The sequence below is a fragment of the Ahaetulla prasina genome, chromosome 2 (genome assembly GCF_028640845.1).
Source record: "Ahaetulla prasina isolate Xishuangbanna chromosome 2, ASM2864084v1, whole genome shotgun sequence".
NCBI classification, from domain to species: domain Eukaryota; kingdom Metazoa; phylum Chordata; class Lepidosauria; order Squamata; family Colubridae; genus Ahaetulla; species Ahaetulla prasina.
Window position 1 is genome coordinate 98,712,437 of NC_080540.1, and position 18,970 is coordinate 98,731,406.

General features: G+C 40.7%; 1 protein-coding gene across 1 annotated transcript in view; it reads left to right on the forward strand.

The window, feature by feature from the left end:
* PDLIM4 (PDZ and LIM domain 4) overlaps positions 1 to 18,970 on the forward strand; it is a 95,580-nt gene that overhangs the window by 38,751 nt on the left and 37,859 nt on the right. Inside the window, exon 3 of the mRNA XM_058166062.1 lies at positions 3,705 to 3,789. Coding sequence (XP_058022045.1) covers positions 3,705 to 3,789 — 85 coding nt within the window. The remainder of the gene's footprint in view (positions 1 to 3,704; positions 3,790 to 18,970) is intronic.

Below are 18,970 nucleotides of genomic sequence, written 5' to 3' on the forward strand. Positions count from 1 at the left end.
TTGCAGAACCGAACCAGACAGTTATAGAGGTGCAAATGACAGAGTCAATAATTCCTCTGTAGAATTGAATCAGCAGCTCCTTGGGCAGTTTGAGCTTACTGAGTTGGCGCAGAAAGAACATTAATTAATTAATTAAATACATTAATTAAATACATTAATTCTCACTGATCACAGTAGAACTTGCTTCAGAATGTAACACTTGTAAAAATTGAGAACAACATTCTTATCATAGTTATGGGGCTTTAGTAGACTGCATAATTAATGGACTGTTTCAAAACACAGTGCTTTCTTGTTTCATTTAGACAAGAGAAAAAAAACTTTAGGTAAAAACTTCCTAGGCTGAAACCCTTACATGCTGTAAATAGTTTGTGTGTCATTACTGCCAGCAGTTCACTTAAACTTCAGTGTTTAACAGATCAGGAATTAAATATAAATAAAGATTCTCAGCTGCATTTGTTAACTATTACCTTCTAGAAACAAGAAGCTTTACATTTTCTAAAGTGACACGTACGTCCTAAAATGAAAAATAGAAATACCAAAAGTGAGTTACATTATGAAATCTTATTTATGTTGTTTTGATGAGATAGCAGTTGACTACTTTTGCTAATATATTGATGTCCACAAAGATTAATTTGTGGCAAGATAACAAACTAAGGCTTTAAATTGAAGGCCAAAGATGTAGATAGGATACTAGTAGTTTGGCACTCATGCTTTTTCCTTATTTCTGCCCCCACTCCCAAATATTAATTTGCTTTCCTTCTTGTCAGCTTCATCTGTGGCTCAGTAGTTAAAGCAAACCAGATTTCTTAACTACGGTTTGCAAATATGTTTGAAATCCTTACCATGAGCATAATGGCTAAGTTAAACATGGAAAGAAACAATATTTTAACTACTGTATAGTTAAGCTAAACAATTTTTAAATGAAAAGAACGTTTTTTCTTTCTCCAAATGAACACTAAAAGCTATATAATACTATTATTACAGTTTTTTTTAAAAAAAATATGAAATGAATTGCAAATCACAATATGTTTTGATTTTAGAAAAGGTGGTTATGCAACAGCTACAGAAACTGCTGGAAGAAGTGGAGTATTTGGAGCTTTTTCAGTTGGAATTCAGATCTGGCAATGGGCTTGAAATGGCATTGATTTCAACTGTAAATAACATGCGGCAGGAGCAGGATGGAAGTGATGCATCCATCTTTGCTCTTCTTGACTTCTTGGCAGGTTTTGGTAACATCAATAGTGGTATCCCTCTGGATTGGCTTTAGTGATTGGGAGTGAGTGGCACTGTGTTGGGCTGGTTCTTTTCCTTCCTCCAGGGCAGTCAGTCTTGATGGGTAGGGAGAGGTCCATCCTGAAAACACTCCTTTTTTTTTTTTTTGTTTACATTTATACCCCGCCCTTCTCCGAAGACTCAGGGCGGCTTACAATGTATAAGGCAATAGTCTCATTCTATTTGTATATTTTTTTACAAAGTCAACTTATTGCCCCCCCAACAATCTGGGTCCTCATTTTACCTACCTTATAAAGGGTGGAAGGCTGAGTCAACCTTGGGCCGGGCTCGAACCTGCAGTAATTGCAGGCTCTGTGTTCAAAACAATCTGGAACTGAACACACTCAAAACCGTAGAAATGGTGGTAGACTTTAGGAAAAACCCTTCCATACTTCCACCTCTCACAATACTTGACAACACAGTATCAACAGTAGAAACCTTCAAATTTCTGGGTTCTATCATATCGCAAGATCTCAAATGGACAGCTAACATCAAAAACATCATTAAAAAAGGACAACAAAGAATGTTCTTTCTGCGCCAACTCAGTAAGCTCAAACTGCCCAAGGAGCTGCTGATCCAATTCTACAGAGGAATTATTGAGTCTGTCATTTGCACCTCTATAACTGTCTGGTTCAGTTCTGCAACCCAACAAGAAAAACACAGACTTCAGAGGATAATTAGAACTGCAGAAAAAATAATTGCTACCAACTTGCCTTCCATTGAGGACCTGTATACTGCACGAATCAAGAAGAGGGCCGTGAAAATATTTGCAGATCCCTCGCATCCTGGACATAAACTGTTTCAACTGCTACCCTCAAAACGACGCTATAGAGCACTGCACAACAGAACAACTAGACACAAGAACAGTTTTTCCCCGAAGGCCATCACTCTGCTAAACAAATAATTCCCTCAACACTGTCAGACTATTTACTGAATCTGCACTACTATTAATCGTTTCATAGTTCCCATCGCCAATCTCTTTCCACTTATGACTGTATGACTATAACTTGTTGCTGGCAATTCTTATGATTTATATTGATATATTGATCATCAATTGTGTTGTAAATGTTGTACCTTGATGAACGTATCTTTTCTTTTATGTACACTGAGAGCATATGCACCAAGACAAATTCCTTGTGTGTCCAATCACACTTGGCCAATAAAAAAAATTCTATTCTATTCTATTCTAATAACAGGCTTCTCTACTGCCTGAGCTATCCCGGCCCCTTTGCAGGGTTCTGCAGGGCTTGGTACTTGCTCAGCTCCTATTTAACGTATCCACGAAGCCACTTTATGAAGTCATTCAGAGGCATGCCAATGGTATCCATTTCCACCTCTGACTGCCCATGTGATACAGTGGAAATTCTGTTTAGTGTCTGGAGACGATGGAGGTTTGAATGAGAAACAACAGGCTTCAGGTCAACCCTAGCAAGACTAAGTGGTCTTGGGTATTAGGGCATCCTGGTTCTAGGGACTTTTTATCTTTAATTTTGAAGGTGACTGTACTATTTCAAACAGAATTGGTGTGCAACCTGGGGGAATGTCCTGGACCTAAGGAACAGGCGGCGGCTGTAGCCAGGCCTTTGTACAGTTTCATGTTGTTTGGCACATGTGCCCATTCCTGGAGCAGGAGAGTCTGCTCATAGTCACCCATGCATCAGTCACTGCCCAAATGGATTGGGCAGTCATTGAAGAACATCCAGAAGCTGCGTGGGGTACAAAATGCAGCAAAATGAACAATAATGTGTACTCCTTAATCAGCACACGATACACCTCTGCTCTGCGAGTTATTAGTGTGCTTTTGGGTTCAAATGAAGGTACTGATAGTTACCAATAAAGCCCTCCATGGCATGAAGCCAGATTATGTGATGAACCACCTCTCCCTCTCCAACCTACAGGTCTGGCACATGAGGCATGCTCTGAGTCAGATTCATTAGGGAATGCAATCTAGCAGAGGCTTCTGTCATGGTGCCTTCTCTTTGGAATAACATCTCTCCCCCATGCTCAGCCCAATAATTTCCTTGCTTCTGACCCTGCTGGCCTTTTGTAAGACTTCTTTAAGTGGTTGTGCCACCAAGCTCGGATCTGTGGTAGAGCCCATGCGATGCTTACATTGATTTGCTGATGGCTTTTTTCATTTTTACCTCTGCTGCTGATTATGAGTATTGTTTTTGCATTATTAGGACTTTCATGGTACTTTTAGCAGCTCAGAGTCATGAATTTGAAATGGACACTATATAAATTGATTGAATGAATGAATAGATGGATGAATTTTACTTATCAGTATGAAAAGAATATAATAGTAAAGGAAAAAAAATAAGTAAATAGATTCACCCAGGTTTCCAGATTCTTGGAAATGTATAAAAATTACATTCAAGTTTACTAACTATCTAAAGTACATTGTACATATAATTCTTAATTTTCCATTGCAGGGCTGAAGGCAAGGTTTGGTCACCTAATACTGTAGAAGATGGAAAAGCACAAGCTTATCGTGTCAGTGTAGAACCTGAATTGCAGGTATGTGATCTTTACATAATTTACATCATTTTTTAAAAAATTCATAAAAATAGGAAATAAATCTTCCTATCAATACAAAACAAAATATAGTTGAACATTAAATGCATACTTAGGACATCAGAAAAATATGTTGCTTTCTGAATCTGTTGTATATTTAAGTATGCAAAATCTTTTACAGTTTGTATTGTATTTATGTTCACTGCCATTCTATGATCTATTTGAAATAACCTATAGAGGTTCATACAGTGGTGGGATTCAAATAATTTAATGACCAGTTCTCTGCCCTAATGACCAGCTGGGTAGGCTTGGCTCGATGGTCATGCGACCGTGTGGGCATGGCCAACTCAATGTCACTCACGTCGATGGGCGCTTCACCTTAGCTGTTACAATGTAATAAGGGTTAACCAGAGAGGCAGTTTCTGTAAGCAGGGCAATAAAGATTAGGCTAGAAACAACACCAGAATGTTTCCTGTCTGCCTTCCTTACAGAATTAGCCCTGTAAAGTGGAAAAAAACAAAAGGATATTTCTTCCAACAACCGGTTCTCCGAACTGCTTAGAAAGTTAACAACCGGTTCTCCCAAATAGGTTGAATCCCACCACTGGGTTCATAGCAAAGACTGACTTAAAAAGAGGTTGGTAAGCTTTATTTCTGTTGAGAGATTTGTGGGGGAACACATAAGTAAGGAGGAATATTAGGTAGATCCAGTACTAAAGGGATTTAAACTATGGTTTCTTTTCTAGTTTTAAAAAAAAGTTTGTTCATTTGCTTGGAATCAGAACCTTCTTTTAGTATCCTTTAGATATACATCCAGAGTATTTTTAGATTCAACTGTAATGTCTAAATGTCTGTTTGGACAGTGTGGTATGTTGAAGTTTATAAAAAATTGATCTTTACATTTTATGCTGTCCATATATGGGCTAGGTAAGTGATCACATTTTCACTAACCTTTCATAGCAGCAGCCCATAGAGACTCTGCATACAGTGGCAACAGTCTATAAAATCCACTTGTTCTGGTGAAGTATATTTCCCATTGAAATATTGTACATTCCCAGTTGTATCTGACTTTGTATGAAAATTATAATGCTAGAGAATATATTTCCTAGTTAGCATAATAATAATAATAATAATAAAAAAGCCAACGCAACATAGATGCAGCAGCCAAATCAGTAAATGAGCAAGTAAATGGTATTTCTTCATTAGTATCCTACTCTTGGTTGTCTGGGAGTGAAAGCCATTTTGCCACCAATATTCTTAGTTAGCAGGAAAGATTTTCTACCAGTTTAAATGCCATCTGTCAACTTCTTGGAATGGATTATATATACTTCTGACTTAGCTTTGTGCGGTAGTTCGTGATTGCCCGTGGACTAATTCTAAAATGAAATGTTGAAATTCTGGAACATCTGTGAAGTGGTGATATAGTTTAGGCAGTTAACATCATTGCTTCTATGCTTTTCTCACAGATCTTGATTTCTTGAGTTGCTTAAAGCGGTAAAGTACTGATATATAACTGAAGAAAACTTGGAATGCATACAATCAAATATGCTCTACATTTTAGGATCTATATAATAGTAGATGACACTGAAGGAGCTGTTCCCTGCCATCATTGCATCAGCACAATACCAGAGCAATTCTAAAGATGCTGTTGTTTTGCTAGGCTTCAAAATAATAGGACAACCTTTCTCAAAAGATTGCAACAGTTGCTGATAAAAATAGCAAAGATTTGCAAATAATACAGTACTAATACAGTACTTATTAAAAGAGCCAGCAGTTTGATCCTGACTGGCTCAAGGCTGACTCAGCCTTCCATCTTTCTGATATCAGTAAAACGAAGACCCAGATTGTTAGAGGGAAAATGCTGACTCTGTAATCTGCTTAGGGAGTGCTGTAAAGCACTATGAAGCGGTATATAAGTCTAAATGCTATTACTACCTCTGAGAATCAGACACAACTGAAAAAGAGATAAAAAAATACTTATTGCAGAAAACTAGTTCCTTTCAGAAGCTTTATCAAAATTGGGGCCACCATTTCCTATAATAAGAGCAAGATAGTAAAAGGCTAGGAACCTGCCCATCATTTGTCGTCTTTTTCAGGGAGGTCAACTCCAGTTAACAAGCATATAATTTAACGCTATTCTGAATTATTTTATCATAAAATAGTTCTCAAAGATACTATTACCTTGAGTATCCTGTTTGTTGGAAAGGTAAAGATATTATTACATAAAGTAGGTATATTTAACATTATTTCAATCTTTATCTAAAATAGCGTCTTCTGTAGGGCAAGTGTCGTGTGCACATCCTTACTCTGTGTTTATTTGAGAAGCATGGTGATGCTGTCTGTATTTTTTCCCATTTCTTGGCTATGTTTGCCTAATTAATCAGCTGCGGCAATTTATTCTAAAAAAAAATGTTTCCAAAAGATGTTGATGTTTTCCAAAACTGTCCATATGGGGGGGGGGGCAGTCTATTGGAAACAAATGCATAAATTCTTACTGCCAAATATATTTCTGAGGGAGAATGCGCATTAGTTTTTATTCTTGCCATTAACTAACATTATAAAATATATTTGCTATTTATTTTTAAAATGGAAATTAACTGTGTGACTGGATAGTGGGCAAAAATAATGCCTGCTTATATCATAAAACTTATTCCTACCATAGTTAGCAATAGTCTCTATGATATCTGATATAAATTTGAATCAATAGAAGTATTCCTCAGATTGCAAGAGCAGTTGAAAGAACCTTGACTAAACTGAAAGAAGCTAAACAGATCCAGTTGCTACTTGGATGGGAAAATAGGGACTGGAATTGGTAAATGAAAAAAAAAATCCTAAAAGGAGATAGTGGCAAACCACTTTTACATTTTTACAAGAAAGCAGAAATCAGATTCAACTGAAAGGAGACTTTATTTCACAAATCCTGGTCATCAACTAGAATAGATTTATCCTAGCTTTCTTTACATGTCAGGCAAAAGTTTAGGAGATACTGAAGAGTAACTATCACAATTCATTATTTTACTATTGGCAAGTTATATGAAGTGGTTGAAAAGTCGCTATTATTTACTGCTTGCAGATAGTTATAGGCTGTTGAAGCATGTATTTCTTTGCTCTTGAACAGGCATTAAATTAAAATCACTATAGTACTTCAAATATTTCTGTGGAGTTATTAAAATTTTCCCAGTAGAAACAACATTTCTTATCACTATTGGTTTTGCACGCAGTATAAACAAACACAGAATATATCTTATGCAAATTGTTGTCTTGCAAGACATGACAGTCTACAAAAGGATTGTGAAGCATGTTGTGACTAGTATAATTTAAAACCACTAAAACTTTCCTGTCTGTTTGTAACTTTCAAATAACCAAAATAGGGCATTGTGGGAGCAACAATTCTTGAACTGAGATACACCAAAAACTTTAACTTAAAAATGCATACGTAATTTAGGGCCTGTTACATCCATGGAAATTTCAAGACTCTTCAGACCAGTTGTATCTGCAAAGTACAGGGCACTATAGCACCACCACAATCATGTAATCATGATGTCTGATGTTCCCTAACAGCTTCCACTAGCAAAATCAATAGGGAAGCCAGCAGGAAATTGCATTCCCGTTGCTTTTGTGTTCACCATGGCCATTCTATTTATTTCTTTAAGTAAGCAAATATTGACAAAAGAAGATCCAATAGGTCATAGGTTGTCTAGAATAGAATAGATTTTTTTTTTATTGGCGGACACACAAGGAATTTGTCTTGCTGCATATGCTCTCAGGGTACATAAAAGAAAAGATACCTTCATCAAGGTACAACACTTAATGACACTCTAGTGCTTTTTTCAAGTTTAGGAAATTTAGATTGTTTAGAAAGAGATTGCAGCTACACTTGATGGGTTAGAAATAGCTCTCAGGTGTTGCTGACTCACCCCCTGGTGTCTAGAAATTATAGATTCCCAGGTTGAGATGAGCCACCAGGATGCCTAGTGTTGTAGAGAAATGATTCTTAGAGAGCCCAATCAAGGAACTGTCAAGAAGAAAACAACATCTCTACCAACACGGACAGGGCAAGGCACGGTATGTAAACAGAGAGCAAACTCAACTCCCTTCTAGGAACTGAAGATATATCATTTGATAAAAAAAATGTCTGCAGGAAAACAACCAAAATTAGAGAGCACCAAGGACTCTACAGTTCAGCCCTGAACTACACATATTCTCTTTTATTGATTCTAATATTTATCTAGTAGTTACAATAAGAATAATATAGAATAGAATTTTATTGGCCAAGTGTGATTGGACACACAAGGAATTTGTCTTGGTGCATATGCTCTCAGTGTACATAAAAGAAAAGATACGTTCATCAAGGTACAACATTTACAACACAATTGATGGTCAATATATCAATAACAATCAATATAAATCATAAGGATTGCCAGCAACAAGTTATAGTCATACAGTCATAAGTGGAAAGAGATTGGTGGTGGGAACTATGAAACGATTAATAGTAGTGCAGATTCAGTAAATAGTCTGACAGTGTTGAGGGAATTATTTGTTTAGCAGAATGATGGACTTCGGGAAAATACTGTTCTTGTGTCTAGTTGTTCTGTTGTGCAGTGCTCTATAGCATCGTTTTGAGGGTAGGAGTTGAAACAGTTTATGTCCAGGATGCGAGGGATCTGCAAATATTTTCACGGCCCTCTTCTTGATTCGTGCAGTATACAGGTCCTCAGTGGAAGGCAGGTTGGTAGCAATTATTTTTTCGGCAGTTCTAATTATCCTCTGAAGTCTGTTTTTCTTGTTGGGTTGCAGAACCGAACCAGACAGTTATAGAGGTGCAAATGACAGACTCAATAATTCCTCTGTAGAATTGGATCAGCAGCTCCTTGGGCAGTTTGAGCTTACTGAGTTGGCGCAGAAAGAACATTCTTTGTTGTCCTTTTTTAATGATGTTTTTGATGTTAGCTGTCCATTTGAGATCTTGCGATATGATAGAACCCAGAAATTTGAAGGTTTCTACTGTTGATACCGTGTTGTCAAGTATTGTGAGAGGTGGAAGTATGGAAGGGTTTCTCCTAAAGTCTACCACCATTTCTACGGTTTTGAGTGTGTTCAGTTCCAGATTGTTTTGGTTGCACCACAAGGCTAGTTGTTCGACCTCTTGTCTATATGCGGATTTGTCATTGTCTCGAATGAGACCAATCACTGTTATGTCATCTGCGAACTTCAGTAGCTTAACAGATGGATCATTGGAGATGCAGTCATTGGTATACAGAGAGAAGAGAAGTGGGGAGAGCACACAGCCTTGGGGGGCCCCTGTGCTAATTGTACAGGTATTTGATATGATCTTGCTTAGCTTCACCTACTGCTTCCTGTTTGTTAGGAAGCTTGTGATCCACTTACAAGTCTGTTCCGGTACCTGTAGCTGGTTTAGCTTAGTTAGAAGAATGTCTGGAATGATGGTATTGAATGCTGAACTAAAGTCTACAAAAAGGACCCTTGCATAGGTCTTTGGAGACTCAAGATGTTGTAGGATGTAGTGCAGAGCCATATTAACAGCATCATCTGTTGATCTATTTGCTCGGTATGCAAATTGCAAGGGGTCTAACAGCGGATCCGTGATGGTTTTCAGGTAGGAAAGCACTAGCCTTTCAAAGGTTTTCATGACTACAGATGTTAAAGCAACTGGTCTATAGTCATTCAGTTCCTTGATGGTGGGCTTCTTCGGCACTGGGATGATGGTAGAGCGTTTGAAGCAAGAAGGAACATAACACATCTCTAGTGATTTATTGAAAATATGGGTGAAGATGGGGGCCAATTGGTCAGCACAGACTTTTAAGCAAGAAGGAGTTATCTTGTCTGGGCCTGGAGCTTTTCCTGGCTTTTGTCTGTGAAATAGGTCCTGCACTTCCTTTTCTGTGATCACTAGGGGTTGTGAACCCAATGAATATGTGTATATAAAGTGTTCTAAACATTTTAAAGTGGTAAATATTGACAATTATTATTAGTTTGCAAATATGTAAAGTCTTATGGGAGAGGAGAATGAAACGCTCATCACTCCCCTAGAGTATATAATAATTTTCAGGCCACTGAAGAAAAGAAAGCATTAATATAAATTATCTTAGTTTTTTTTCTCTTATAGAATTTTAGTTAAAACACAACCATATGGTGCTTATAAAAGAATGGGATATTTGCTTTCTTTTTACATTCTTTCTCCTCAGGATTCCTTTTCTGATTTCTCTTCATTTATCTTGGCCCAAATCTTACTAATTCACTCACTCACTTACTCAGTCACTCACTCACTCCATTTCATTATTTCATTTCATTTCAATTCAATTCAATTCATTCATTCATTCATTCATTCATTCATTCATTCATTCATTCATTCAACCATCAAATTTAATCCTCTGCTCAGTATGGGAATTTGGAGCATCCCAACTAGCCTCATTTAACAATTCCAGAGACATTTGTCTGAGTAAATTGGCTTCCCTGCTGAACTGTTTGAAATAGCTGCCCTGTACTCATTTATTTGTGTTGCCATTACACTAATGAAATCCCATACTATTTATTCTGTCCACTAAGAAATGGCAACAAAATATACCTACAACATTACGCCTGTGAAAACCAGTTTGGTGTCATAGTTAAGGCATCAGGCACCAGCAGCCCATGAGTTCTAGCCCTGCCTTAGGCACAAAGACCGCTGGGTGGCCTTGGGCCAGTCATTCTCTTTCAGCCCAAGAAGAAGGCAATGTCAAACCACTTCTGAAATCTTGACAAGAGAACTACATGGACTAGTCCAAGCATTCAGCAGTAATCAAGAGTGATTCGAAGGCAGCTTAAAAAGGGGAGCTTATCATATCTTCATTGCAAAAATCCAAGCAGCCAGAAGAGGGCAAGAAATACTGGAAATTCTAATTCTTTGCTGCCCACTAATGGTCATTTTGATATAGCCAGTATTTTATTTTGTTAGCCTGATAGTTTGACTGGTAGATAAAGAATGCATCCTTTCTGCAGCTTTGATTTGGTCTCACTCTGCCACAAGGAAAGCTGGTAATGGATAAACTAATTTGAAGCCAGTGATTTAACGAAGTAACAAAGGTTTTTGCTGGCTGGACACTTCTATTCTTTAGAATATTTATCGGACAATGAGAGCATGAGGGAGAGACTGAGAAAGCTAGAAACAGGAAATTGCAGACCTGGTGAAGAGAAAAAGTATGATAGGTTTTAGTTTGAGATAACTAAAACAATAGCTCCCTAGAAAACTAAGGAAGGGTCAGCAAGTTTTAAGAATCTGTTCTGTTATGAACTCTGTATGTGTGTTTGAAAATCACAAGAATGGCAGGGTTTTTTTACTTCCCCTCTCCCCAAAAAAAACCTCTAGCACTGCACCTAAACTTTGTTTGAAAGGATTAGGAAATATAAACCGAAATTGTTTTAATTAAAAAAAAATGCACTAAACTGATTGAATTTCAGTTGTTAAGCTTAATTTTTCCATGAAGATAATAGAAATTAAACAAAATTAATGGTATAAATAATGAATCTTTATTGGAAGACAAAGCAGCATTTGATTTATAAAACCCACAGTTGAATTTAATGGAATGCATTAAAAATGTGAAAAGAATTATTATGCTCTTGAGAAAAGAAAAAGATGAGAAAACACCCTGGCACAATTTTAGATAGAGGAATTATAAGCTTGTCTATGGATGATTTAGTGGTGGAAAGATACAAAAACTTTGCAGCTACTGTACTGTCATTGAAATAAATCACAAATGGAATGAATTTGTACAATTTGTACAAATTATTGTTTTCCTTCCCTCCCTCCCTCCCGTTCAAATCACAATACCATTTTAGAGACAGCTAATTCCAGGAGTTCAAATTGCTAGGGGGGAAATATCAATTAAAATCCTCCTAGATCAGTGATGGCTAACCTTTTTGGCATTGCGTGCCAAAAGTCTGAGCACGTGAGCGCTGTTGCACTCTCGTGTGCTGGCACCCATAATGCAATGCGTGCCCCTATTTATGCATGCACAAATGATACCCCCCACACTCCCCCTGTGCATGTGCCGCATTGCACATGCACCCCCCCCAAAAAATGCTCCTTTTTCCAAGAGGGCTGGCGTACCTCTTACCGGAAGACAACTAGGTACTGGCCCGTTCCCTAGCGAGACAACTATTCCCTGGCCAGCGCATGGCGCTGCCAAGATGTCAGGGCCAAGAGCGCTGCCGGAGAAGCTCTGAACGTGCGGTTTTGCTGGGCTCCTTCCCGCTGAGAGCCGCCCTTCCCTGGCTGATGGCTGCTCTCTCAGCCCCACCGGGGAAGCTATGTGTTGTGTCTCGTCCAATCTCACCTCAGCCGGAGTCTTCTTATCTGCTTCCGAACACGGAGGAATGTTCTAGTATGCCTCCCGGCTCCAGCCCTGGCTCCATGCCCAGACAGGCTGAAGAGGAAGAAATACCTCCAGCCCCCAGCTCTGGCTCCATGCCCAGGCAAACGGAGCAACTAGACCCCTCCCCCTCCTCCACAGCATGTGAGCCTGAGGGAGGTCAATTACCAACAGCTGCTGACTGGAGTGACCCTCGCGTCAGAAGACTTGATAGGCGGAGGCAACAGAAGGAAGGGAGGGGCAGGCCTGGATAAGTGCTGAGTCATGGAGCCACACCCCATGGCCTATATAAAGGATCTGCTTTCTGGCATTCTCTGAGTCAGGCAAAGTCTAAACATATCTTGCTGAAGTCACTTTCTGGTCTCCTGCCTGCCCTGAGGACTTTGCTAGGACTTTGGCAGAGCTGCAGAGGCACACCTGATTCAGATTTCCCTGATCCGGTCATCAGCGGAGGAGTGGGACACGACACTATGAATGTGCGGCTTGCCTGGGCTCCTCCCTCCTGGGAGCCGCAGGCTGAGCAGGTGCAGCTGTGGGCAGTGGTGGGATTCAAGTAATTTAACAACCGGTTCTCTGCCCTAATGATTTCTTCCAACAACCAGTTTGCCAAACTGCTCAGACAGTTAACAAGCGGTTCTCCTGAAGTGGTGTGAACTGGCTGAATCCCACCACTGGCTGTGGGGCTTTGGCAGATCAGCAGCTGCTGAGCTCTGAACGCATGGCTTGCCTGGGCTCCTTCCCCACTGGGAACCATCATTCCCTGGCATGGCACCCCCACCCAACCCCCACCACTACACTGCCTGCGGTTGGGCCCATCACCCGACCCCCGCCACACCCGCTGTTGCATCGTCGGCCGAGCCAATGCTGGGGAAGGAGCAGCAGGCAAGGCAGCCAGCCACCCAGCCAGCAAATGCTGCCCTGTGCACCTGAGCCGGTTGCTCTTGCCCTTCCCCCTACAGCCTGGGGGGACTGGGAACTCCACTTCAGGTGCCAATTGAAAACAGTGCTGAGCTGTGCAGAGTGGTAAAATCCGAAGCTGAAAGAGGCTGAGGAGCAGCAGGGCTGGTATTAGAGTCAGCCAGAGGGGAAAAGGGGGTAGCTGGTGCCACTCCCCCCTACAAGTGTCCATTTGCCTGTCTCGATGAGGAAGTTTCCCAGCCGCTCGTTTCAAAGTAGCCGAGCTGTTCCCTTGGAAGCAGGCACCCCCAGGGTGGCCTCTGCATGAAGCTTTCAGCAGCCTCTTCCCAGAGCCCTGACGCATAGCAGCTGCCTGCTCCTCCCGCTCTGCCTACCGCCCACCCTCACACACGCCCTATAGTGTCAGCCCTGCACCGAAGTTTGGGAAGCATTGGGGAAAGTTTGTGCGGTGCACTCGGGGCAGAAAAGCAAGCTGCCAGCATCATGGAGAGCAGGCCAGCCGGGTCGGAGGAGACTGCCTGATCAGGTCCCTGCTCCTCCAGCAGCTTCCCCAGAGAAGGGACGGTGGCATACAGAAGTGCTCTCGGCCCCAACAGGGAAGCTCCGAACGCATGGCTTGCTTGGGCTCCTCTCTGCTGGGAGCCACAGGCTGCAGGGGGAAGGGCAAGAACAACCGGTTCAGGCGCACGGGGCAGCATTTGCTGGCTGGGTGGCTGGCTACCTTGCCTGCTGCTTCTTCCCCGGCGTTGGCTTGGCTGACGGTGCAGCAGCGGGTGTGATGGGGTCGGGTGATGGGCCCAACTGCAGGCAGTGTAGTTGTGGGGGTCAGGTGGGGGTGCCGTGCCCAGCCAGGGAATGACAGTCCCCAGTGGGGAAGTAGCCCAGGCAAGCCGTGTGTTCGGAGCTCAGCGGCTGCTGGTCTGCCAAAGCCCCACCAGCTGCACCTGCTCAACCTGCAGCTCCCAGGGGGAGGAGCCCAGGCAAGCCATGCATTCATAGCTTCCCCGGCGGGGCCAAGAGAGCAGCCATCAGCCAGGGAAGGGCAGCTCCCAGCAGGGAGGAGACCAGACCACGGGGTCATCTGCTCAGGCAGCCCACCACCACCACCCCACCTTCACCGGCTGCTGATCCAGACCGCCTGGGGCCACGCAAGAAGCCTGCACGTGCAGGCAGGGAGGGAAGCCCCGGCTTACCTTGCTCTGCTTGCTTTGGAGTGACCGCCAGGATCTCCTCTAAGCGTGTTTTCACACGCACGCCTGTTGCTGGTTTTTGCACCTGCATGCGCACCAGAAACCAGACCAGCTGGCCAGTGTGCATGCGCACTCTGGAAACAGGAAGATCATTGTCCTGGAGGGCGCATGCGCAATGGGCGGTTGCTCTTCTGGTTTCCAGCCTGCCGGAACCCGGAAGAGCAATTGGTGAGGGCTCTGTGTGCCCAGAGAAATGGCTCCGCGTGCCACTTCCAGCATGCCTGCCATAGGTTCCCCAACATGGTCCTAGATTTTATTGTTATTGATCTATCCAGTAATGATAAAACACATTAAATATGGTACATGATGTGGCTTCCAAGACACTACACTAATGTGAGTTACCTAAATTACATGGAACTATTAACTAGAACATCTGAAACTAATATAATCATTTTTTATATTACCTCTAGTAATAGAACATCTATTATTACCTTTGAGGAGTGTATCAATCCAACTGAAATTTGACAGAAATTGATAATTTCAGTACTCGAAGTAAGTGATTACCTCTCCCCTCCTCTGACAAATACCTATAGATAGGTAGCTTTCCTTTATGTTTAGAAAGAGATATAGAGGTGCTTAGTTGGACCATAAGAAAGGCTGAGTGTCAAAGAATTGAGGCCTTTGAACTATGGTGCTGGAGAAGACTCCTGCGAGTCCCTTGCACTGCAAGGCGATCAAACCAGTCAATCCTAGAAGAGATCAAGCTCTTTAGAAGGCCAGATCCTGAAGATGAAACTCAAATACTTTGGCCACCTAATGAGAAGGAAGGACTCACTGGAGAAGAGCCTAATGCTGGGAAAGATTGAGGGCAAAAGAGGAAGGGGACGACAGAGAATGAGGTGGCTGAATGGAGTCAATGAAGCTGTAGGCGTGAGCTTATTTATTTATTTATTTATTTATTTATTTATTTATTTATTTATTTATCTATCATATTTCTTCTCCCGAAGGACTCAGGGTGGTTTACAGCCATATTAAAACCATTTCTACAAACATTAAAATAAGATAAAATAAAATATTTAAATTTGGCTGACACTATAAAACCCATCTAAAACTCCCAATTAAAACTATCAGGCCAGTCCTGCTCAATGAAACAGCCATGTTTTCAGCTCGCGTCGAAAAGTCCGGAGATCGGGGAGTTGGCGCATGCCTGATGGTAGTTCGTTCCAGAGGGTTGGAGCTCCCACAGAGAAGGCCCTCCCCCTGGGGGTCGCCAGCAGGCATTGTCTAGCCGATGGCACCCGGAGGAGGCCCACCCTATGGGAGCGCACTGGTCGCTGGGAGGCCGTCGGTTGCAGTAGGCGGTCCCGTAAGTAACCAGGTCCCATACCATGAAGCGCTTCAAAGATGGTGACCAGTACCTTGAATTGCATCCGGAAGATCACTGAAAGCCAGTGCAGCCTACGCAGGAGTGGTGATATATGGGAGCCTCGATCTGCTCCCTCTATCACTCGCGCGGCCACATTCTGGACCAGCTGAAGCCTCCGGGTGCTCTTCAAGGGAAGCCCCATTTAGAGAGCGTTACAGTAGTCCAGACAGGAGGTGACAAGGGCATAGGTGACCATGCATAGGGCATCCCGATCTAAGAAGGGACGCAACTGGCGTATCAGGCGGACCTGATAGAAAGCTCCTCTGGCGACGGCCGTCGTTTGTTCTTCCAATGACAGCCGTGCATCCAGAAGAACGCCCAGATTGCGGACCTTCGCCATGGGGGCCAGTGACTCGCCTCCCACAGTCAGCGATGGAATCAGCTGATTATACCGGGATGCCGGCATCCACAGCCACAGCCACACAGCTTAAATGGTCTCCAGGGGATGGTAGAATACAGGAAGGCCTGGAGGAAAGTTGTCCATGGGTTTGTGATAGGTTGGGCATGACTTCATAAGTGACAACAACAACAACAATAGAGATGCTTAAATGGCCAACAATTTGCTAATAAATTGTTGCCTGACATATTCCTATTCTTAGTTTCATTTGTGCTTCACCTATGTAGTCAAAGCTCATGGGAAAAACAATCATGGTTCTGTTAACCATCTCACTGTCTCATTTCCACACCATTACTTCCTGTAAATAAATCACTTTGTCATTTTTAGCATGCTAGTAAAAGTCTGTAACTAAGCAACAATAGTTGGGTAAATAAATAAATCTGAAAACAATGTAATTTGCTGTTCCTCTTTGGGGACTATTCATGTCCAAAGAGTAATACCATCAATTATATTTTAAATGGCACTGAATCATTGGGAAAATCTTTGTCTGTATGGATTCTTGTCTATTAATACCAAAAGGCTTCCAGATGAAAAAAGCTGTTTTTATACAAGGTTGAGCAGGCATCTGATTGCTATTATGAAGATCAGTAATAATAATTCTATCCGTTCACCTATAGAGATAGTGAATCACATATAAAGTAGCTTTTTAGATTGTATTAAAAATAATATAAATAAGTAAAGCAGCCATGAGTAACCAACCATTTAAACATAAAAGTACAATAAAGCATATATCTAATAGAAAAACGAAAGATTAAGTACAGGTACCCTCAACTTTCAATAGTAGTTCATCAATGACTGTTCAAAGTTACAACAGCACTGAAAAAAGTGACATGGCCATTTTATGAACATTGCAGCATCCCCATGGCCACATGATTTACATTTTGATGCTTGACAAATGTCATATTTATGACCATTGCAGTGTCCCAGGGTCATATGATCCCCCTTTGCAACCATCTGACAAGCAAAGTCAATGGGGAAGCCAGATTCACCTAACAACTGTGTTACTAAGTTAACAACTAAAGTGATTCACTTAACAAATATGGCAAAAAAAATGGGGCAAAACTCACTTAACAAATTTCTCACTTAGCAACATAAATTTTGGGCTCAATTGTGGCCATAGGTCGAGGGCTACTTGTATAAACAGAGTGTTTACTTTTGAAACTGATCAAATACAAAATAGAAACAAAGTATTTAAATCACATAATCTTTGATAGTTTTATGACATTCTGGTGATAAAAAGAGAAAAATTACAGTACTTTTAAAACTTCATTTTCTCAGTTACAAGATACTGAAAGATCCACTACAAGATCCATTTCATTTTAGTAATGGTTAGAGTTTATTTGCATCAGTAAGCAGATTGGTCACAGAATACCAGAGTTTAATATGCATTTTACAGAATATAATGAAAATGAAAACCGCATTGAATGGAATTAATGGAATGGAATTCCATTGAATGGAATTAAAACAGAAATGAAACTGGAAACAAAATATTTAGAATAGGAACAAAAGAGGAGAATGAAGTAGAACAAGATTTAGAAATTAGAACCTGGGAATCCAATATGGATCTAATTGCATAACTCTTCAATTTGAGACGGAAACATGGCTGTGGGATAAAACTTTCTGGCATTAAGTTGATCCTCTTATAGATCAACATCCCTAAAATGATTATTATAACATTTCCAAAGGAGGTTCCTGATAATATGTAAACTGTTCTTCCTAGGATGAAGTAGATGAATAATAAATATATACTGAAAATACAACATTGGAATAACTACTGTTTATGCCTTCATCGTGACTTGGTATATCACAATCCTGAAAAGGCTAGGCAGAGCAAAACTTGTACATCCAGAGCAAAACTTGTACATCAAGAAGGATTTAACAGGACTCCGCAATTGGAAGCTAAGGGGAATTAGCTTGCTTGAATTCCATGATGCTGACTTAATAGTACAGCCTTCTAAGCTGAACATGACAAATGTCTCCAAATGGTTAGCCCATAGTAGGAATTACAGGGTAAATATCTGCCTAATGCTTACAATGCTGTAAATAGCATGGTATAATTAAGTATTTAAGTCCAGCTAGAATAATGATTGGGGAGACATATCCTGTTCAACAGCATTGCAGACATTATATTTAATTAAACTATTTCAGTTTCAATAAAAATAGGTCCTTGAGTTTTATAAACAAAACAACACTATAATAAACAAATTAAGAATAACAGAAAGGCCACCGTCAGTGATAAATGAAGTAACATTTGAATATTTGCAACAGATGTTTGAAATTAAACGGTTTTGACTACTTTTTGTGCTTAGGAGAAAAAACTATCAATCAGACAAGATATTCTTACAAATCATGTAACTATGGACGTATTCATAGAACATTTAACTGTATTTTCAGATATCCTGCTTAGAGTTCTTTAAATAACAACTGGTATCTTGACCTGCACCAAAACAAAAGTCAAAACAGTTCAACTAATACAATATTATCAACAAAGGTGGTTTCAAAGTATACATCCAAACAGATTTTTTTCCCTCAAAACACTGAGTTTATGTTCCTTTCAACTAAATTATGAAAGTGAGACTCAAATTGGATGTGCTGTGGAAGAGCTGTAAATCGAGTATTTCACATTTTAAAGTAACAACTGGGACTTGGTGGTGGGGAAAACACACACATGATTCATATAGATAGGAATTGCAGACTTGATACATGAGTATTAACAAATGGTTGTTTCCCCTTCCATAATAATAGTTTTTCTGGTTAGAATTGCCTACCCCATAACTATGTACCTGACTGGAGGAAGAAGACAGATACCTGAACAATACTTGCATTTATTGTCTTCTGGGAATGGGATAGTACCTTTGTAAAAATTTGTTTTTTCATGACAAGAT